Source organism: Argopecten irradians, chromosome 4 (genome assembly GCF_041381155.1).
Source record: "Argopecten irradians isolate NY chromosome 4, Ai_NY, whole genome shotgun sequence".
In the NCBI taxonomy this organism is placed as follows: Eukaryota; Metazoa; Mollusca; class Bivalvia; order Pectinida; family Pectinidae; genus Argopecten; species Argopecten irradians.
The window spans coordinates 49,823,304-49,847,833 of NC_091137.1; the positions used below are offsets into that span (position 1 = coordinate 49,823,304).

General features: G+C 37.4%; 2 protein-coding genes across 3 annotated transcripts; one reads left to right on the forward strand and one right to left on the reverse strand.

Moving 5' to 3' along the window:
* Nucleotides 1-1,054: 1,054 nt before the first annotated feature.
* LOC138321946 (uncharacterized) lies at nucleotides 1,055-18,967 on the forward strand. 2 transcript variants are annotated; one of them, XR_011208364.1, is made up of 3 exons: nucleotides 1,055-1,278; nucleotides 16,546-16,640; nucleotides 17,164-18,967. XR_011208364.1 is itself a non-coding variant. In XM_069265992.1 (3 exons), exons 1-3 carry the CDS (start codon nucleotides 11,673-11,675, stop codon nucleotides 17,496-17,498), a joined length of 465 nt encoding a protein of 154 aa, XP_069122093.1. In that variant the 5' UTR covers nucleotides 10,816-11,672; the 3' UTR covers nucleotides 17,499-18,967. The 2 variants fall into 2 exon arrangements, 1 of the variants encoding a protein (XP_069122093.1); XM_069265992.1 differs by lacking the exon at nucleotides 1,055-1,278 and adding an exon at nucleotides 10,816-11,707.
* A 25-nt stretch (nucleotides 18,968-18,992) lies between these two features.
* Nucleotides 18,993-22,387, reverse strand: LOC138321938 (uncharacterized). The gene has a single exon (XM_069265982.1). The coding sequence runs from the start codon at nucleotides 22,267-22,269 to the stop codon at nucleotides 20,713-20,715; it is 1,557 nt and encodes a 518-aa protein (XP_069122083.1). The 5' UTR covers nucleotides 22,270-22,387; the 3' UTR covers nucleotides 18,993-20,712.
* Nucleotides 22,388-24,530: the final 2,143 nt, after the last annotated feature.

Sequence of the window (24,530 nt, forward strand, 5' to 3'; positions counted from 1 at the left end):
AAAGATTATTTTGTTTAAATGTCTTAGCAAGACAATCAATTTATTATTATTTTGAGTTACATAACAATGTGCCGGTGGTGTGAATCCGGTATGTTCAGATCGAGCTGGGTTGCATAATGGTATGACGACACTCAAAATTATCATTTCTAAATGCAGGTAACTTTAAACCGAAAATTTACCGTGTTAAGAACGCTCAAAAATCATCAAAATACATTGTAAAACTCATCTCAGCCTTCAACATCGTAATATTTTTTCCCGGGGGAGAACCCAGCACCCCCAAAAACAACAAAATCTTCGCAAATACAACAAAATGCATCTAAAAACTCATCTCAGCCATTCTAAATTGTAAATTTTTTTCCCGGTGGTGACCCCCGGACCCTACAAACACCAAAATCTCGCGCCTTCGCCGCCCGCAAATTTAACAAAATGCATCGTTAAACTCATCTCAGCCATTTTAAATTGTAAATGTTTTTTTCCGGGGTTGACCCCGGATCCTATAAACACCAGAATCTCGCGCCTTCGGCGCTCGCAATTTCAACAAAATGCATCGTAAAACTCATTTCAGCCATTCTAAATTGTATTTTTTTTCTCGCGGGTGACCCCCGGACACCACAAACACCAAAATCTCGCCACTGTCTATAGATGTGTGCAAGGATTATATGTAATGATATATGAAAAAAGTATATCAAATATCTTTCTCGCGCGAGGTGGGGGGGGGGGGGGGCGTTACGAAATATTGAGGACCTTTGTCCCCCATTACGTTTCATCTTCCTACGTCACTGCTATAGATGTGTGCAAGGAATTTATGTAATGATATATGAAAAAAGGTATATCAAGTAATCACTCTCGCGCGAGGGGGGGGGGGGGGGTGCCACTGTGTGGCGATGTTGGCTCTGTATTGATGGACCTCCATAGTCAGATCTAGGGTTATCATCATAATTAAGATGGTGACGATGTGGGTTCTGTATATGTACCAACCTTAGTGATATATCAGTTCAAGGCTTTGACGCAAGAGCATTGATAAAACCCCATCTGTCAAGTATGTGCACTCATATTATACCTACAACATTGGAGTTAGTTTTTGTGTTGACTGAACTCATTAGAGATTGGTTCCGACTTTGATCTACACATTATTACCCATTAAGCTGCAGTGTTACGTCTCTTATGAATATTCATTAGCTCTATCCCATCCCATTTCCTGTAGCGGTTGTGCCGGTGGGACTTCATAGAATCTCTCAGACGATTAACGTCTGAAGAACTGTTGGGAGAATATCGGCTGTAAGTAATAACTATAGACTTAACAATGGTTATCTTAAGGTTTGATGGTACAACAAAATAATTCTTAGGTGTTGGTCCGGAGTCAGACTGGAGGTACAAGGAATAGCTGTTAGAGACGGGCGGATCCAGCCAGCCGCCCTGGGGGACTGAGACGAAAACACACTCATTATATCTCTCTTTAACATTGAGTGATTGGTAATTTAGAAAAAGCAGGAAAATTAAAAGCACATCGATAACTGCATGTGGAGAGAAATCAATGAAAAGCTATGTAAACTGAAATAAAGCCGGATATTTCCCTATAGGACTTATTGATGCTAGTGCATGTCATGTGTAAATAATCACTATTAGCATGGTCGTCATTTGTAAAATAAGAAGATTGGTACTTCATAAAAGCACGTAAAACACTCGGTAAATGCTCCACAACACTCTCCTGTTAACGCTATTAAACTGAAATTTACCCAACAAACATGATACTTTTCTCTTGTCCATAGCAGCGGACACCTTATAAATAGACAACACCGTGACGGGTAGTAATATAACATATAGTGTGTGTACTGTATATGTACTATAGAACATTAACATATCTGTGGGTATTGTTGTAATATATAAACATATAGTGTGGGTACTGTGTTGTAATATAGAACATCTAGAACATATAGTGTGGGTACTGTTGTAATATAGAACATATAGTGTGGGTACTGTTGTAATATAGAACATATAGTGTGGGTACTGTTGTAATATAGAACATAAAGTGCGGGTACTGTTGTAATATAGAACATATAGTGTGGGTACTGTTGTAATATAGAACATAATAGTGTGGTACTGGTAGAACAATATGTGGGTACTGTTGTAATATAGAACATATAGTGCGGGTACTGTTGTAATATAGAACATATAGTGCGGGTACTGTTGTAATATAGAACATATAGTGCGGGTACTGTTGTAATATAGAACATATAGTGGGGATACTGTTGTAATATAGAACATATAGTGGGGGTACTGTTGTAATATAGAACATATAGTGCGGGTACTGTTGTAATATAGAACATATAGTGTGGGTACTGTTGTAATATAGAACATATAGTGTGGGTACTGTTGTAATATAGAACATAAAGTGCGGGTACTGTTGTAATATAGAACATATAGTGTAGGTACTGTTGTATTATAGAACATAAAGTGCGGGTACTGTTGTAATATAGAACACATAATGCGGGTACTGTTGTAATATAGAACATATAGTGCGGGTACTGTTGTAATATAGAACATATAGTGTGGGTACTGTTGTAATATAGAACATATAGTGTGGGTACTGTTGTAATATAGAACATATAGTGGGGGTACTGTTGTAATATAGAACATATAGTGGGGGTACTGTTGTAATATAGAACATATAGCAGGGGTACTGTTGTAATATAGAACATATAGTTGGGGTACTGTTGTAATATAGAACATATAGTGGGGGTACTGTTGTAATATAGAACATATAGTGGGGATACTGTTGTAATATATAACATATAGTGCGGGTACTATTGTAATATAGAACATCTAGTGCGGGTACTGTTGTAATATAGAACATATATGTGGGAGGTACTGTTGTAATATAGAACATATAGTGGGGGTACTGTTGTAATATAGAACATATAGTGCGGGTACTGTTGTAATATAGAACATATAGTGTGGGTACTGTTGTAATATAGAACATATAGTGCGGGTACTGTTGTAATATAGAACATATAGTGCGGGTACTGTTGTAATATAGAACATATAGTGCGGGTACTGTTGTAATATAGAACATATAGTGTGGGTACTGTTGTAATATAGAACATATAGTGTGGGTACTGTTGTAATATAGAACATATAGTGGGGATACTGTTGTAATATAGAACATATAGTGGGGGTACTGTTGTAATATAGAACATATAGCAGGGGTACTGTTGTAATATAGAACATATAGTTGGGGTACTGTTGTAATATAGAACATATAGTGTGGGTACTGTTGTAATATAGAACATATAGTGGGGATACTGTTGTAATATAGAACATATAGTGGGGGTACTGTTGTAATATAGAACATATAGTGGGGGTACTGTTGTAATATAGAACATATAGTGGGAGTACTGTTGTAATATAGAACATATAGTGGGGGTACTGTTGTAATATATAACATATAGTGCGGGTACTGTTGTAATATAGAACATCTAGTGCGGGTACTGTTGTAATATAGAACATATAGTGGGGATACTGTTGTAATATAGAACATATAGTGTGGGTACTGTTGTAATATAGAACATATAGTGGGGATACTGTTGTAATATAGAACATATAGTGCGGGTACTGTTGTAATATAGAACATATAGTGTGGGTACTGTTGTAATATAGAACATATAGTGTGGGTACTGTTGTAATATAGAACATATAGTGTGGGTACTGTTGTAATATAGAACATATAGTGAGGGTACTGTTGTAATATATAGAACATCTAGTGTGGGTACTGTTGTAATATAGAACATATAGTGCGGGTACTGTTGTAATATAGAACATATAGTGTGGGTACTGTTGTAATATAGAACATATAGTGTGGGTACTGTTGTAATATAGAACATATAGTGCGGGTACTGTTGTAATATAGAACATATAGTGTGGGTACTGTTGTAATATAGAACATATAGTGTGGGTACTGTTGTAATATAGAACATAAAGTGCGGGTACTGTTGTAATATAGAACATATAGTGTGGGTACTGTTGTAATATAGAACATATAGTGTGGGTACTGTTGTAATATAGAACATAAAGTGCGGGTACTGTTGTAATATAGAACATATAGTGTGGGTACTGTTGTAATATAGAACATATAGTGTGGGTACTGTTGTAATATAAACATATAGTGGGGGTACTGTTGTAATATAGAACATATAGTGTGGGTACTGTTGTAATATAGAACATATAGTGTGGATACTGTTGTAATATAGAACATATATTTAGGTACTGTTGTAATATAGAACATATAGTGGGGGGTACTGTTGTAATATAGAACATATAGTGGGGGTACTGTTGTAATATAGAACATATAGTGTGGGTACTGTTGTAATATAGAACATATAGTGTGGGTACTGTTGTAATATAGAACATATAGTGCGGGTACTGTTGTAATATAGAACATATAGTGTGGGTACTGTTGTAATATAGAAACATATAGTGGGGATACTGTTGTAATATATAACATATAGTGGGGGTACTGTTGTAATATAGAACATGTAGTGTGGGTACTGTTTGTAATATAGAACATATAGTGTGGGTACTGTATGTACATATAGACATATAGTGTGGGTACTGTTGTAATATAGAACATATAGTGGGTACTGTTGTAATATAGAACATATAGTGTGGGTACTGTTGTAATATAGAACATATAGTGTGGGTACTGTTGTAATATAGAACATATAGTGGGGTACTGTTGTAATATAGAACATATAGTGGGGTACTGTTGTAATATAGAACATATAGTGGGGTACTGTTGTAATATAGAACATATAGTGCGGGTACTGTTGTAATATAGAATGACATATAGTGCGGGTACTGTTGTAATATAGAATGACATATAGTGGGGGTACTGTTGTAATATAGAATGACATATAGTGTGGGTACTGTTGTAATATAGAACATATAGTGTGGGTACTGTTGTAATATAGAACATATAGTGTGGGTACTGTTGTAATATAGAATGACATATAGTGCGGGTACTGTTGTAATATAGAATGACATATAGTGTGGGTACTGTTGTAATATAGAATGACATATAGTGCGGGTACTGTTGTAATATAGAATGACATATAGTGCGGGTACTGTTGTAATATAGAATGACATATAGTGCGGGTACTGTTGTAATATAGAATGACATATAGTGTGGGTACTGTTGTAATATAGAATGACATATAGTGCGGGTACTGTTGTAATATAGAATGACATATAGTGGGGGTACTGTTGTAATATAGAATGACATATAGTGCGGGTACTGTTGTAATATAGAACATATAGTGTGGGTACTGTTGTAATATAGAACATATAGTGTGGGTACTGTTGTAATATAGAACATATAGTGTGGGTACTGTTGTAATATAGAATGACATATAGTGCGGGTACTGTTGTAATATAGAATGACATATAGTGTGGGTACTGTTGTAATATAGAATGACATATAGTGCGGGTACTGTTGTAATATAGAATGACATATAGTGCGGGTACTGTTGTAATATAGAATGACATATAGTGGGGGTACTGTTGTAATATAGAATGACATATAGTGCGGGTACTGTTGTAATATAGAATGACATATAGTGCGGGTACTGTTGTAATATAGAATGACATATAGTGCGGGTACTGTTGTAATATAGAATGACATATAGTGTGGGTACTGTTGTAATATAGAATGACATATAGTGCGGGTACTGTTGTAATATAGAATGACATATAGTGCGGGTACTGTTGTAATATAGAATGACATATAGTGCGGGTACTGTTGTAATATAGAATGACATATAGTGCGGGTACTGTTGTAATATAGAATGACATATAGTGCGGGTACTGTTGTAATATAGAATGACATATAGTGCGGGTACTGTTGTAATATAGAATGACATATAGTGCGGGTACTGTTGTAATATAGAATGACATATAGTGCGGGTACTGTTGTAATATTGAATGACATATAGTGCGGGTACTGTTGTAATATAGAATGACATATAGTGCGGGTACTGTTGTAATATAGAATGACATATAGTGTGGGTACTGTTGTAATATAGAATGACATATAGTGCGGGTACTGTTGTAATATAGAATGACATATAGTGCGGGTACTGTTGTAATATAGAACATATAGTGCGGGTACTGTTGTAATATAGAATGACATATAGTGCGGGTACTGTTGTAATATAGAATGACATATAGTGCGGGTACTGTTGTAATATAGAATGACATATAGTGCGGGTACTGTTGTAATATAGAATGACATATAGTGGGGGTACTGTTGTAATATAGAATGACATATAGTGTGGGTACTGTTGTAATATAGAATGACATATAGTGCGGGTACTGTTGTAATATAGAATGACATATAGTGCGGGTACTGTTGTAATATAGAATGACATATAGTGCGGGTACTGTTGTAATATAGAATGACATATAGTGCGGGTACTGTTGTAATATAGAATGACATATAGTGTGGGTACTGTTGTAATATAGAACATATAGTGTGGGTACTGTTGTAATATAGAATGACATATAGTGCGGGTACTGTTGTAATATAGAATGACATATAGTGGGGGTACTGTTGTAATATAGAAGACATATAGTGCGGGTACTGTTGTAATATAGAATGACATATAGTGCGGGTACTGTTGTAATATAGAATGACATATAGTGCGGGTACTGTTGTAATATAGAATGACATATAGTGGGGTACTGTTGTAATATAGAATGACATATAGTGCGGGTACTGTTGTAATATAGAATGACATATAGTGCGGGTACTGTTGTAATATAGAATGACTATAGTGCGGGTACTGTTGTAATATAGAATGACATATAGTGCGGGTACTGTTGTAATATAGAATGACATATAGTGCGGGTACTGTTGTAATATAGAATGACATATAGTGCGGGTACTGTTGTAATATAGAATGACATATAGTGCGGGTACTGTTGTAATATATAGAATGACATATAGTGCGGGTACTGTTGTAATATAGAATGACATATAGTGCGGGTACTGTTGTAATATAGAATGACATATAGTGCGGGTACTGTTGTAATATAGAATGACATATAGTGCGGGTACTGTTGTAATATAGAATGACATATAGTGCGGGTACTGTTGTAATATAGAATGACATATAGTGCGGGTACTGTTGTAATATAGAATGACATATAGTGCGGGTACTGTTGTAATATAGAACATATAGTGCGGGTACTGTTGTAATATAGAATGACATATAGTGCGGGTACTGTTGTAATATAGAATGACATTATAGTGCGGGTACTGTTGTAATATAGAATGACATATAGTGCGGGTACTGTTGTAATATAGAATGACATATAGTGCGGGTACTGTTGTAATATAGAATGACATATAGTGCGGGTACTGTTGTAATATAGAATGACATATAGTGCGGGTACTGTTGTAATATAGAATGACATATAGTGCGGGTACTGTTGTAATATAGAATGACATATAGTGCGGGTACTGTTGTAATATAGAATGACATATAGTGCGGGTACTGTTGTAATATAGAATGACATATAGTGCGGGTACTGTTGTAATATAGAATGACATATAGTGCGGGTACTGTTGTAATATAGAATGACATATAGTGCGGGTACTGTTGTAATATAGAATGACATATAGTGCGGGTACTGTTGTAATATAGAATGACATATAGTGCGGGTACTGTTGTAATATAGAATGACATATAGTGCGGGTACTGTTGTAATATAGAATGACATATAGTGCGGGTACTGTTGTAATATAGAATGACATATAGTGCGGGTACTGTTGTAATATAGAATGACATATAGTGCGGGTACTGTTGTAATATAGAACATATAGTGCGGGTACTGTTGTAATATAGAATGACATATAGTGGGGGTACTGTTGTAATATAGAATGACATATAGTGCGGGTACTGTTGTAATATAGAATGACATATAGTGCGGGTACTGTTGTAATATAGAATGACATATAGTGCGGGTACTGTTGTAATATAGAATGACATATAGTGCGGGTACTGTTGTAATATAGAATGACATATAGTGCGGGTATGTTGTAATATTGAATGACATATAGTGCGGGTACTGTTGTAATATTGATTGACATATAGTGCGGGTACTGTTGTCAAAAATTGGTTTTTAAATTGGGTACATTTACTCACAGAATATCTAATGATATCTAAAATCGTTACCTAAAACATGCAATAACAAATATGTGTCTAGATCGGATCAGACACTTCACAGCGGAGCATCTAGCTTTGAGAAAGAATATAATACAAAGTACATGCATATCGACTCTCGCGCCTGTGTATTATAGTATAACCAGGTATATGACCTCTGATCCCGTATGCCGGGGTTTTGAACACGGGGTGCTATTACAAACTAAGCAAGTACTACTAGTAGTTTGGAAAATTGACAGAATTTGATTAAGTTTCACGGATTTCTCCAGTTGAATCTAAGGGTTAGCAATGAATGATACTTTAAGAGAAAAAAAATTAACATTTCCGAAAATGGGTCTTGCTTAGTTTGTAATATATGTATATTATTGGAATAAATGTTCTAGTCGCTTAACATGAAGAGGGGCGTCGTCTACCACGTGACCTAGTTGCCAACCCTGTTTATATATTATATCGTTTAGTGTCATCTTACAACACTTGCACGGTATCTATACACTATCTTTTTGTAATCTTACCTCTAAGATTGTAAACACTTACACTAATCTATTTTATCAGTAATCTTACCTCTAAGATTGTAAACACTGACGACTTAGAATTGGTAATACGCGCGCGACATTCCGGAAATTAAATCGCATCACGTGACCGGAAATTGATCGTTTAATATTAATACGTTATGTGACAGAGCTTACTAACAACATTTGTATAACGGTATCTCTAGAGATGTACCAAAATAAGAAATAAATGTAACGCATTTCACTTCAATAACATTTCTATACAAGTACCGTTTGGCACAAATTTTATATGAGTCATAGCACAATTAACTGGTATCCCTTTACAACCACCGTGCGTACAAGCATATTGGTTACATGTACTTCCGCCGTAGAAAACATGTAAACTACAACATCCACCCTGCGTACAACCCTATTGGTTACATGTACTTCCACCATACAAAAACATGTGAATTGCAACATATCCATCGTGCGTACAAGCATATTGGTTACATGTACTTCCGCCGTACAAAACATGTAAACTGCAACATCCACCGTGCGTACAAGCATATTGGTTACATGTACTTCCGCCGTACAAAACATGTAAACTGCAACATCCACCGTGCGTACAAGCATATTGGTTACATGTACTTCCACCGTACAAAAACATGTAAACTGCAACATCCACCGTGCGTACAAGCATATTGGTTACATGTACTTCCGCTGTACAAAACATGTAAACTGAAACATCCACCGTGCGTACAAGCATATTGGTTTCATGTACTTCCGCCGTACAAAACAAGTAAACTGCACAATTTACAGGGTTTGTAAGCTGTCAATCAAAACGTAACTACAAAACTATTGCATTTTGCATCGTTCATGCTCCGACATTTGTTACGACATTGAATTCATACACGTGCTTGTGTGCATACGAAAGGGCGTGTTTGTTCGTGTGTGTATATGAAAGGGGTGTGTCTGTTCGTGTGTGTATATGAAAGGGGTGTGTCTGTTCGTGTGTGTATATGAAAGGGGTGTGTCTGTTCGTGTGCGTATATGAAAGGGGTGTGTCTGTTCGTGTGCGTATATGAAAGGGGTGTGTCTGTTCGTGTGCGTATATGAAAGGGGTGTGTCTGTTCGTGTGTGTATATGAAAGGGGTGTGTCTGTTCGTGTGTGTATATGAAAGGGGGTGTGTCTGTTCGTGTGTGTATATGAAAGGGGTGTGTGTGTGTCTGTTCGTGTGCGTATATGAAAGGGGGGTGTCTGTTCGTGTGTGTATATGAAAGGGGTGTGTCTGTTTGTGTGTGTATATGAAAGGGGTGTGTGTGTCTGTTCGTGTGCGTATATGAAAGGGGTGTGTCTGTTCGTGTGTGTATATGAAAGGGGTGTGTCTGTTCGTGTGTGTATATGAAAGGGGTGTGTGTGTCTGTTCGTGTGCGTATATGAAAGGGGTGTGTCTGTTCGTGTGTGTATATGAAAGGGGTGTGTCTGTTCGTGTGTGTATATGAAAGGGGTGTGTGTGTCTGTTCGTGTGCGTATATGAAAGGGGTGTGTCTGTTCGTGTGTGTATATGAAAGGGGTGTGTCTGTTCGTGTGTGTATATGAAAGGGGTGTGTCTGTTCGTGTGTGTATATGAAAGGGGTGTGTGTGTCTGTTCGTGTGCGTATATGAAAGGGGTGTGTCTGTTCGTGTGTGTATATGAAAGGTGTGTGTCTGTTCGTGTGTGTATATGAAAGGGGTGTGTGTGTCTGTTCGTGTGCGTATATGAAAGGGGTGTGTCTGTTCGTGTGTGTATATGAAAGGGGTGTGTCTGTTCGTGTGTGTATATGAAAGGGGTGTGTGTGTCTGTTCGTGTGCGTATATGAAAGGGGTGTGTCTGTTCGTGTGTGTATATGAAAGGGGTGTGTTTGTTCGTGTGTGTATATGAAAGGGATGTGTGTGTCTGTTCGTGTGTGTATATGAAAGGGGTTTGTTTGTTCGTGTGTGTATATGAAAGGGGTGTGTCTGTTCGTGTGTGTATATGAAAGGGGCATGTCTGTATATGAAAGGGGCGTGTCTGTATATGAAAGGGGCGTGTCTATTCATCTGATTGTTGGGCAATTGCACTTGCATAGTCCAAGCAATTGCTACTGCACTTGCATTGTATAATTACAACACACGCCGTACCTTACAGTTCACCTCTACATACATGTACGCTGTCGGATCCTCCACATCAGCAGACCATGGTAGTCACGGATGAGCAATATTTAGTTGTTATTAAACCTAAGTGGTGTGCTTTTCCAGCGATACGAAATCAATGCGGAGACAATCTACCCGGTATTGATTTTGTATCTTGATTTTGAAACTCGCTAGGAAACCAGAGAAAGTAATAGGCACAATTGACAATGTTATGGATGTCCGTGGTATACCGTAGCGCGTCAGGTATTTTTTTATGTGGCCAGTCAATATCGGTACCTGTCCAGTTGTTGTGTGGGGTACACAAAGGTGTGAGCATGTTTATCCCTAGTCCAGCAGGGAAATAACATCACCAAGTCACTCTGACCAAAACAGTTGTTTATGGACGATTTTTAATTTGGATAATTTGTCAGGTATTTCCGGATGGCTTCCGTCTCCAGTCGCTGATATGTAATTACATACCAATATCTACATCACATCAAGAGATCACCAATGGTTTTAACTTACAAGAGTTGATATCAATACAAATCAGTTTTCAGCATATTCAGATTCTACAACGTCAACGTGAAACAAGTGGTTTAAAACTCCGAAGAAACCTCGATATAACTGTTAGGTATAGCTTAAGTGGTCAAAACGCCGGGATGAAAAAGTGGATTTGACTTGAATTTTCGATAATTAAGGATATGTGATCTGTAAGTGTTTCTGATTGTCTGATCTGGAGGTATAGAAAGTAACAATGATTCTGTGGACGGATTGTGTTGTGTGACGTTGGTGACATCGTCCGATCATAACCTGATGTCGAGTGGGCAACTCACCATGTCAGCGACCTTGTAAGTATCTAATGGTAACTAAACAAAGCTTGTAGTCGCCTCCAAGTCGGTGCTACACTAACCTTTGTATAAAAGGTACAATTGACGTGCACAACTTAGTATATCGACTAAGTGTATTGATTAATAACTCAAATAAATAAAAACAATATTATCTGTTCACCTAAATTAGATATAACATTAACTGTTCACCTCAATTAAATAAAACAACATTAACTGTTCACCTCAATTAAATAAAACAACATTAACTGTTCACCTCAATTAAATAAAACAACATTAACTGTTCACCTTAATTTAATACAACATTAACTGTTCACCTTAATTTAATACAACATTAACTGTTCACCTTAATTTAATACAACATTAACTGTTCACCTTAATTTAATACAACATTAACTGTTCACCTTAATTTAATACAACATTAACTGTTCACCTCAACTAAATATAACATTAACTGTTCACCTTAATTTAATACAACATTAACTGTTCACCTCAACTAAATATAACATTAACTGTTTACCTTAATTTAATACAACATTAACTGTTCACCTCAACTAAATATAACATTAACTGTTCAACTCAACTAAATATAACATTAGCTGTTCAACTCAACTAAATAAAACATTAACTGTTCACCTCAACTATATAAAACAACATTAACTGTTCACCTCAACTATATAAAATAACATTTACTGTTCAACTCAACTAAATAAAACATCATTAACTGATCACCTCAACTATATAAAACAACATTAACTGTTCAACTCAACTATATAAAACAACATTAACTGTTCAACTCAACTAAATAAAACATCATTAACTGATCACCTCAACTATATAAAACAACATTAACTGTTCACCTCAACTATATAAAACAACATTAACTGTTCAACTCAACTAAATAAAACAACATTAACTGTTCACCTCAACTATATAAAACAACATTAACTGTTCACCTCAACTATATAAAACAACATTAACTGTTCACCTCAACTATATAAAACAACATTAACTGTTCACCTCAACTATATAAAACAACATTAACTGTTCACCTCAACTAAATAAAACAACATTAACTGTTCAACTCAACTATTTAAAACAACATTAACTGTTCACCTCAACTAAATAAAACAACATAACTGTTCACCTCAACTATATAAAACAACATTAACTGTTCAACTCAACTAAATATAAAATTAACTGTTCAACTCAAATAAATAAACAACATTAACTGTTCACCTTAATTAAATATAACATTAACTGTTCAACTCAACTAAATATAACATTAACTGTTCAACTCAACTAAATATAACATTAACTGTTCAACTCAACTAAATATAACATTAACTGTTCAACTTGTTCAACTCAACTAAATATAACATTAACTGTTTACCTCAACTAAATATAACATTAACTGTTCAACTCAACTATATAAAACAACATTAATTGTTCAATTGAACTAAATATAACATTAACTGTTCAACTCAACTAAATAAAATAACATTGGCTGTTCAACTTAACTTAAGCAAGCGTCTCGCTCAGTAAACTTTGATTAATATACGAAGGAACGTCATAGAGTGTTGAACAACTTAATCGAGTGCCCGCCATTATTTAATGTCCCATTGCCTGTTAAGCGATTGATGCAGTTTTAAGTGAAAGCGTCCAAATATCTTATTAGATTGACTGAGATGTCTTCTAATAAAGTTCCTGAGCTAGAAAACGTCTTTGATTCTCAGTTTACTTTATTGTGGCGGGATTGGATTTTTTTCGGTGATCGGTGTAAGGTGGTTTGATCGGCAGAGCCTGGTAAGACAGCCTCATATAATCGTTAATTTCTGGTGATGTTTCACACTAAGTCTGGATGCAGGTGCGTAGCATAGACTCCGGTACTCCCGCACATCATTTCTCCGTAGTTTTAATTCCTGCTTAGCGCTCAGAATACAGGTAGTAAGAGGACTGATTCGCCTGTTGTCAGTATAATGTGACCGGGTGGGGTGTGTTGAAGTACAAATTTGCTGTATCATTGGTGAGTTGTAGTATACACTTGCTGTATGATTGCTGAGTTGTAGTATACACTTGCTGTATAATTGGTGAGTTGTAGTATACACTTGCTGTATAATTGGTGAGTTGTGGTGTACACTTGCTGTGTAATTGGTGAGTTTTAGTATACACTTGCTGTATAATTGGTGAGTTGTGGTGTACACTTGCTGTATACTTGCTGAGTTGTAGTGTACACTCGCTGTATAATTGCTGAGTTGTAGTGTACACTTGCTGTATAATTGCTGAGTTGTAGTGTACACTTAATGTATAATTGCTGAGTTGTAGTATACACTTGCTGTATAATTGGTGAGTTGTGGTGTACACTTGCTGTGTAATTGGTGAGTTGTGGTATACACTTGCTGTATACTTGCTGAGTTGTAGTGTACACTTGCTGTGTAATTGGTGAGTTGTAGTATACACTTGCTGTATAATTGGTGAGTTGTAGTATACACTTGCTGTATAATTGGTGAGTTGTAGTATACACTTGCTGTATAATTGCTGAGTTGTAGTATACACTTGCTGTATAATTACTGAGGTTTAGTGTACACTTGCTGTGTAATTGGTGAGTTGTAGTATACACTTGCTGTATAATTGCTGAGTTGTAGTATACACTTGCTGTATAATTGGAGAGTTGTAGTATACACTTGCTGTATAATTACTGAGTTGTAATGTACACTTGCTGTATAATTGGTGAGTTGTAGTATTCACTTGGTGTATAATTGGTGAGTTGTAGTATACACTTGCTGTATAATTGGTGAGTTGTAGTATACACTTGCTGTATAATTGGTGAGTTGTGGTGTACACTTGCTGTATAATTGGTGAGTTGTAGTATACACTTGCTGTATTATTGCTGAGTTGTAGTGTACACTTGCTGTATAATTGGTGAGTTGTAGTATACACTTGCTGTATAATTGGTGAGTTGTAGTATACACTTGCTGTATAATTGCTGAGTTGTAGTATACACTTGCTGTATAATTGCTGAGTTGTAGTATACACTTGCTGTGTAATTGGTGAGTTGTAGTATACACTTGGTGTATAATTGCTGAGTTGTAGTATACACTTGCTGTATAATTACTGAGTTGTAGTATACACTTGCTGTATAATTACTGAGTTGTAATGTACACTTGCTGTATCATTGGTGAGTTGTAGTATTCACTTGGTGTATAATTGCTGAGTTGTAGTATACACTTGCTGTATAATTGGTGAGTTGTAGTATACACTTGCTGTATAATTGGTGAGTTGTGGTTTACACTTGCTGTATAATTGGTGAGTTGTAGTATACACTTGCTGTATACTTGCTGAGTTGTAGTGTACACTTGCTGTATAATTGGTGAGTTGTAGTATACACTTGCTGTATAATTGATGAGTTGTGGTATACACTTGCTGTATACTTGCTGAGTTGTAGTGTACACTTGCTGTATAATTGGTGAGTTGAGGTGTACACTTGCTGTATACTTGCTGAGTTGTAGTGTACACTTGCTGTATAATTACTGAGTTGTAATGTACACTTGCTGTATAATTGGTGAGTTGAAGTATACACTTGCTGTATAATTGGTGAGTTGTAGTATACACTTGCTGTATAATTGATGAGTTGTAGTATACACTTGGTGTATAATTGGTGAGTTGTAGTATACACTTGCTATATAATTGTTGAGTTGTAGTGTACACTTGCTTTATAATTGGTGAGTTGTAGTGTACACTTGCTGTATAATTGGTGAGTTGAAGTATACACGTGCTGTATAATTGATGAGTTGTGGTGTACACTTGCTGTATAATTGTTGAGTTGTAGTATACACTTGCTGTATAATTGTTGGGTTGTAGTGTACACTTGCTGTATAATTGCTGAGTTGTAGTATACACTTGCTGTATAATTGCTGAGCTGTAGTATACACTTGCTGTATAATTGCTGAGCTGTAGTATACACTTGCTGTATAATTGCTGAGCTGTAGTGTACACTTGCTGTATAATTGCTGAGCTGTAGTATACACTTGCTGTATAATTGGTGAGTTGTAGTATACACTTGCTGTATAATTGGTGAGCTGTAGTATACACTTGCTGTATAATTGCTGAGCTGTAGTATACACTTGCTGTATAATTGTTGAGCTGTAGTATACACTTGCTGTATAATTGGTGAGCTGTAGTATACACTTGCTGTATAATTGTTGAGTTGTAGTATACACTTGCTGTATAATTGCTGAGCTGTAGTATACACTTGCTGTATAATTGCTGAGCTGTAGTATACACTTGCTGTATAATTGCTGAGCTGTAGTATACACTTGCTGTATAATTGCTGAGCTGTAGTATACACTTGCTGTATAATTGCTGAGCTGTAGTATACACTTGCTGTATAATTGCTGAGCTGTAGTATACACTTGCTGTATAATTGCTGAGCTGTAGTATACATTTGCTGTATAATTGTACTATTGGTATTGTTATACCCCTATAAAATAGTTTATATGCAAACTCTATTGGCAAAAATTCCAATAAATGAACTGTTCCGTCGAGCGATGCAAAGGCCTGTTAAAATTTGCTGTTTGACCGGAGTGACGTCACACCTATATTGGTGACGTCAATGCATTGTTCATTTGTTTTGAGTCAATGGGTATAACAAAACAGTTATCGACTGGGTTTTCGGGCAACAGATGAATTTTTGGACCATCACATAAACTGTTGCCCTAGGTCTTCGGCCTCGGGCTACAGTTTTTCTTCTGGTTCAACAAATCATCTGTTGCCCTCGACCCCAGTGAACGACTTTATAATGTTTACTAGCTGTACCACTTATGATATATTACCTGTTTTAGGTATTGGATGATCCTGGGGACCCTACTTGGGTTCGGTTTCTGTGTTGTTGGGATCACCTACATTATCTGTCGTTTCCGGAAACCACAGAACTGTTGTAAGTATCACGTGACCAGAAACCACATAACTGTTGTAAGTATCATGTGACCAGAAACCACATAACTGTTGTAAGTATCATGTGACCAGAAACCACATAACTGTTGTAAGTATCATGTGACCAGAAACCACAGAACTGTTGTAAGTATCACGTGACCAGAAACCACATACTGTTGTAAGTCTCACGTGACCAGAAACCACCAAACTGTTGTTAGTATCACGTGACCAGAAACCAAAGAAATGTTGTAAGTATCACGTGACCGGAAACCACCAAACTGTTGTAAGTATCACGTGACCAGAAACCAAAGAACTGTTGTAAGTATCACGTGACCGGAAACCACCAAACTGTTGTAAGTCTCACGTGACTAGAAACCACATAACTGTTGTAAGTCTCACGTGACCAGAAACCACCAAACTGTTGTAAGTATCAAGTGACCTGAAAACGCGATTTGTTTATCATCTGCGAAAATCACTGACGTAACATGACAAGCGGTATTACACTTTTTGTTTTGTCTTTTTTTCAGGGTCAGATCCTGCTGAAGAGATCTTACAGGAGACAGAGACAATAACTGAACGCGAAATTATGGCAACGAGACAGGGTCATAGGTTCCCGCCAACTGTGGTTATTAGGAGGGAAAGTCTTAAAACAATTAGCACGCGCACCTCTGGTGCACGAGCAGCCAAGTTAACGTGCGTGTCGTGTGGTAGTGGTAAAAATCAGAACACATGTGGCAGTCATGGATACAACATGGCGGACAGTCGGGACAAAGTGACTAATCTATGGAATACCGGAAGTAGTAAGCATGGGATGATGACCGGAAGTAGTAATCATGGGATGATGACTGACGTAGCAATATAAAACACTGTTACTACCACAGGCGTTTGGTTCTATCGACATTTTTCTATATATAAATGTATATATATTCAATACTGTGACACAGTATCACATCTATATAAAGAGAGAAAAATGTCTATATAGCCAAACGCCTGTGCTAGTACTATGGAACGTCACAGCTGTCTCGTATGAATACTGTATAAATTTGTATTTTATTGATATTGTATGTAAATGGTTATTGATATTGTATGTAAATGGTTTTGTCGTTATAATGATAATACAAATAAAACAATGATAGATGTAAATCAAATATATATGTCACCAAATCAGTTAAATGAAATATAATGATAAAAGAAAATAATACCATGACAAATGAAAATAAAACAATAGTAAAAGCAAATGAGTAATTGGTCATATCAAATTAAATATAGATAAAATAATACCATCTATTGATCAAATCAATGATAAAACAATATGATATAATAAAAGCACAAATTCATATAGTATATTTGAAGCAGACGAGACAGCCATGGCGTTCTATATTAAGGACTTCCGCTATAACAAATGTTTTTATATGAAATGGACACAGTCGGCCTCTTGCCCTACCATACACATATAGCATTGATTTTGCTGACGTAACATACTACGCTGAAGCTGCTGGCAGCAACATTTTACATCGCAATAGATACTTTTTGCCTTTTATTTTAATTGCTCCGAGTGCAACACGCCAACGTGAATTATCACACAACAGATTTTCTGGAGTACGAGGTAGAAATCAAGTGTTTAAAAGGCAAGCAGTGTCTGCCATTGAAAGGGGGAATATATAATCAGCGTTCAATGAGACGAGATAACTGTGAAATGCTTTAAAAAGATCTCAAACGTGGTCACAAAACTATTTCTAATAGGAGTGCGATAATCGAGGAAAGGGATGCATCACAGAAACGCAAACGCACAAGGTGTCGGATAAACAAACACCAGTGCTTACTTTCCACTTCACAGTTTAAATCATTTGTGTACACCCCACGAACTACATTTGTAGATAAGTTTTTTGTGTCGAAGATATAAATGTTAATATATTAGTTTTATGAATGACGGAATAGTACTGGTTTTATTCAAAGACTTTATAGCCGACATTTGTGACGGTCTAGAAGATTGTACACATTCGTTGTAAGATTCAGTATAATCTCCATTTAATTGGAACTATCCCAGTCTATTGAATATGTACAGAGGCTCTTTGAATGATAATTGAGATGTTAGTATATTTTAAACATAGAAGATGTGAAACACATCTTTCTTTAGCTTATTTTTTTATCGAATTTCGTCCCTACCACCAACGTACATTTATGGAAACTGTTCTAAAGTGACCAGAATATGTCCAAATACACGGAGTAAACAGCTCGCCTACCATTAAGTTAGAATGTATCACAGTATTTTATGTACTACGTCATGTAAATCACCAACGAATAGGATAACAAATAAAACGAATAATACAATGTTTCTTTTTTTATTCTGGGCAAAGAAAAGAACAGAATGGGCGAACGGGTATTATCAATTTCCCGGTTAGTTTTTTTTTAAATCGAATATCTCTATAAGTAATTCAACCAAATTGAGATTTTCAACGAACTCAAACTGGATAAAGTGTGTTCGTAAACAGAAAGCCAAGCAACTCTTTCTATTCGTAAACAGGAAGTCCAGCAACTCTGTCTGTTCGTAAACAGAAAGTCACCCAACTCTGTCTGTTCGTAAACAGGAAGTCACCCAACTCTGTCTGTTCGTAAACAGAAAGTCACCCAACTCTGTCTGTTCGTAAACAGAAAGTCAAGCAAATCTGTATGTTTATAAACAGGTAGTCAAGCAACTCTCTCTGTTCGTAAACAGAAAGTCACCCAACTCTGTCTGTTCGTAAACAGGAAGTCACCCAACAACGTCTGTTCGTAAACAGAAAGTCAAGCAACTCTGTCTGTTCGTAAACAGGAAGTCAAGTAAATATGTCTGTTAGTAAACAGAAAATCAACCAACTCTCTCTGTTCGTAAACAGGGAGTCAAGCAACTATGTCTGTTCGTAAACAGAAAGTCACCCAACTACGTCTGTTCGTAAACACAGATTCAAGCAACTGTGTCTGTTCGTAAACAGGAAGCCAACCAACTATGTTTGTTCGTAAACAGGAAATCAACCAACTATGTCTGTTCGTAAACAGGAAGTCAACCAACTATGTCTGTTCGTAAACAGGAAGTCCAGCAACTCTGTCTGTTCGTAAACAGGAAGTCACCCAACTATGTCTGTTCGTGAACACAAAGTCAACCAACTATGTCTGTTCATAAACAGGAAGTAAAACAAATCTGTCTCTTCGGAAACAGGAAGTCAAACAATACTGTCTTTTTGTACAAAGGAAGTCAGGCAACTGTATTTTTTGTAAAATTAAAGTGCGAAGCAGCACTCGTGAAAAAAAGTTTCCAGCTCTCTCGATGGAATATAACTGGTAGTCATCAAGAAACAATGAATATCCTCTAACTGATTAGTTCTTTAGTAACCAGAATTAAAAAAAAAATATTTAAAGATGTCAATGGTTTCGGGTAATCATGGCAAAAACAAAATGCAACTTTTGTCCAAATTTGGTCAAAAATGTATTATTAAACGCTAATGTCTACAAAAATAGCAGCGTCTCCGTAAAAATAAAGTCTGACTGTAAGCTTCCGCAAAGGAATTTCTTATAAAGGTACGAAGTACTTGTTAAGAGTACGATTCAGTGACGTCAGGAATGGATATAAATAATACATTATCGGAAAGGGAGATAACTCCAACACCACATGACGTCGGGAAGGGAGATTACTCCTACATCATGTGACGTCTCCGAGTAAACACGACACAAGAAGGACGTAGCACCATCAACAGCAATAACGGACACCACACGAGGGAATCATTTCTGGTAATCACGGACACCACACGAGGGAATCATTTCTGGTATTCACGGGCATACACACGTGAGAATCTTTCCTGGTAATCACGGGCTTCACACGTAGGATTCATTCCTGACTTAGATATCCTGATTCCCAGTCTTCATCCATCATTAACGCTTCACATAAAAATAGAGTTTTTTTTTAACATTCGAGACGAAACATAAACAACATGCTCATTTGCAGACAGAATTTTGGACGAATATGATACAACAACGCGAAGCAGTTGGCACAACATTTGTGTACATTTTTCTTTAGAACATCAAGGCCAAGTTCCAGCTCGTCAGAATCTCATGATCTGTACGTGTCCGTCGTGTGACCCTACCCAGAGGTCGCCATTAGGCTGTAGACCAAGACGTAGAGGCTGGAAGTTGAACTTGAAGGACGTTTTTAGTTTCTTTCCGTTCCTATCAATCATCACTAAAGAGTTGGTCCATACGTCGGCTATTATGATGTGGTTATTTTTAGTGAAGATCACGTCAGCTGGGTCGAAATGACCATTGTCTTTCGAACCTTGCCCTCTAAAGGACCCGAATGGCGCATATGAATGGCGCCGTTTGGAGTCGCCGAAGAATCGTGATATTACCTGTAGCTTGTCGTTAAGAATGATCACGTGCTCGGGAGATGACCATTCGACGACCGCAATGTCGCCATTATTTCTGTTCAGACGAACTCGGACCGGTTTTGTAAACAGACGGACACCGTAGGCGTCACGGTCCACTGTTTGTATGACGTCACCCTTCTGGTTATACTTCACTAGTTTACGCTGGATGGAATGACAGGCTATGAAATACCCGGAAGCAGACAGTTCACAGAGGTTTGTGATATTGATACCAGTGGAGAAGAGGTTCTGGGACCTCCCACTCGGTAGGATCTGACGGACAGACCCATCGTCACAGCAAATTGTGGTCAGATATTTATCTGCGGTACGCATGACGTCATTTATTACGACCCCTCTCTCCAGGGTCACGGTTTGGATGACCTCGCCCTTTCGTGTTGTGAGTTTAACCCTGTGACTTTTCCCCGGGACTAGCCATGCCGAGTTGTCATCACAGGGAAATATGGCCTGCACGTGTTTTCCGTCAGCCACTCCTGTTAAGGTATCCAACACCCGGCCGGTGTTTGGTGCCTTCTTCATGGTAGATTTGATCGACTGTAAATTTTTGACATCCGAGGGACCGTTCGCTGTGATGCACCGAAGCGACCCAAACAACGTTCTTAAGATGGTGACGTGTTCGTCTTGTTTTACAAACAGCAGTGACGTCAGCGCTGGGATGTTGGTGAAGGACTCCTCCTTAAGAGAATCCCTCCGAAGCATGTCGTCGAAGGGGGTCGAGTCCATTTGCACATTCTGGTGACTGATGGCGGCCGCCTTGAGACATGCTAATTGACGCGTCAGGTTCTGCTCAAGTTTCTCCAGAGAGTTCAAACTCTTGCTCCCGTGAACTTTGCATTCACGGATGAGGTCTGCTGCTATTTTATCGATTTCTGTCTTTAATTCCACTGAGCGGGCTTTAATCTCCTGCATGACGTTGTCCGTACGAAGTCTATTCTCGGATATTGTTTCGGCGAGCGTTTCAATTTGCTCGTGTGTCGCTGATATTTTACCATCAATGTCCTCGATGTCCAGAAACTCGGCGATGTCCTGTTTCTTTGAGTCCAGGAAATCCTCCAGGTCAAGGTAGTCGTGACCTTTGTGTGTGGAGCTGATACATTTGGTGCAGATGAAGTCGTTGTTACAAGTGGTGCACACGACAGCGACCTTCTTATTCACATGGACTGCGCATGCGCGCTCCATAATAGGCGTCAGAGAGCCTTGTCTTGATCTAGAGGACAGCATGGCTTTTAAGCGATTTCCTGGAAATTAAAAAGGAACAAAATGAACGTTTTCTTGGATTGTAAGAAAGAGCATTATGAAGACACGAAAATCTACACTGAAGGTGAACACGAGAGACAGAATAAACTGGTATCTGATGGTTGTCAGAATAATGTCTTTTTATTTACACTGCATCCACACTATGTAACCCTACCGGCATATTCTGCTCCTGCTTAGCGTTCAGCTTACCGGGAGCGGGACGACTGGTTTGCCCGTTGTCAGTATAATATGACCGTGTGGTGTATGTTTCTTGATGTCTTCGGCGGCATGGTCAAGTGATATAGCACTATAATGGGAAGAATTCCACTATACAATAGGGTATATACCTATACCACAGTCTCTCAACACGGACGTTATACATGGGAGGCCGTCCTTACATGTCCTTGGCTGTTAATAGGACGTTAATCAATCAATGGACTGCCATTTGATTATTTGACGTCATTGTCGTCGTGACGTCACATTTATCATATCGACGATCATAAGACACGGATTTTCTTTGGTGGTAATGAATTTTTTTATTAATTAATCTCTTGAAAAGTTCTGAACAACCGTAAATATAAGCATCTGCTATTACATTTAGTTGGTTAGTTGGGATTATGGGAGTATGAATGTCAACTGCCAACCGCAAATGCAACATGAAACGCTTCATTAATTTGCCGATTTCCAGTTTGCATTCATTTCCCGATAAAAGTTTACAGTTCAATGTTTACATCTTTAAAATTTGGCAACTGCAGTTGAAAGTCACGATGACCGCCGATCTTGTAATCTGACGTCATTAAAATTGTAACATTCCGTCAAAGTCAGCATTGTAGGGTATCGTAAAAAACTACCTGGCATAAGAAAGTTATCGTAATAATTAATATTTAATAACATATTTTAACTATCATAGGTTCGGGACCGTTAATTACCGATAAAATGTAAGGTTTTCACGGAATAACCTTTCATTATTAATTAACATTAACTAAGTACCTCATTGGAGAGAACAACGGTGCTCCAGGACTTTAGAACGCTGAACAGCTCACCTGGGACGTTATAAAAGGCACAATGCACTTTTAGTATCTGTAAGCTAGCTTTTTATCGTTATTTTACATTTATACCTTAGCATATGTTTCAACATTACCGTTTTGGTCATTTACATGCAAGGAACAAAACGAAAGCAAAACTAAAACGAAACGAAATGAAATTGAATCAAATGGATGCAGGAATACGTTCAATCTACTACCCATTTCGTTCACTATTGTATAAATTCATGTTTTGTATACTTATATTTTTTTGATCGATTTAATTTTAAGTCAGAGTTTCGTCAACATATTTATAGTCTTTCTTAGTTATTATTTCATATACCTCCGGCATTACATCTCTGGATAAAACGATAACTGAATGAAAAAGTGTATATCAAAATAAAGCCTGTAGGTACGTGTAATGTAGCGGACGGCTTGGATGGTCCTGGTATTGTACATCCTTGATACTCCAGGGGTAACTTTATGTATCACTGTCGTCATATCCACCCCTGGACTACAGTATGATATGGAGAACCTGAAGGCAACAGAAGACACAGGTAATTTGGTCCTCTGACGTATACATCAAAATAACCTAATAACGGTACACTGTGGTTGACTGTGGCTTTGAAGTTGGGCGTCGCTCTCTCTGTAATCTTTAAAGGAATCCCTGTAGGCGCGTAATTGCCCCCCCCCCCCCCCACTGAACTGCCTCCAGTTTTACTATGAGATTATCCAGGGGTGGATATAATGCCGGTAATAGTAATCCCTCGAGCATAGCGAGGATGAGTAGTGCGTTAATGCTATCGATCATACATCCCTGCACGCCAAATAGTCGGTGAACTTTATGCACTCTCCACTGATTTATACATGTACATTATGTATATAGAACAGGGAAGAATGAAGGTACAATAAACAAGGCCAAACTCGTATGAATCCAAAAGGCGAGTATGAGGCCACCGAATTTAAATATACATGACTCGGTCTATATAAATCATTTATAAATGTGATGGCAAAGAGTCATTCCAACACGACTATCAGGTCATAGCAATACTCCAAGTGATGTCATGGCAGTACTTAAGTGATGTCATGGCAATACTTAGTGGTGTCACGGCAATACTTAGTGGTGTCATGGCAGTACTTAAGTGAGGTCATAGCAATACTCCAAGTGATGTCATGGCAATACTTAGTGGTGTCATGGCAGTACCTAAGTGATGTCATGGCAAT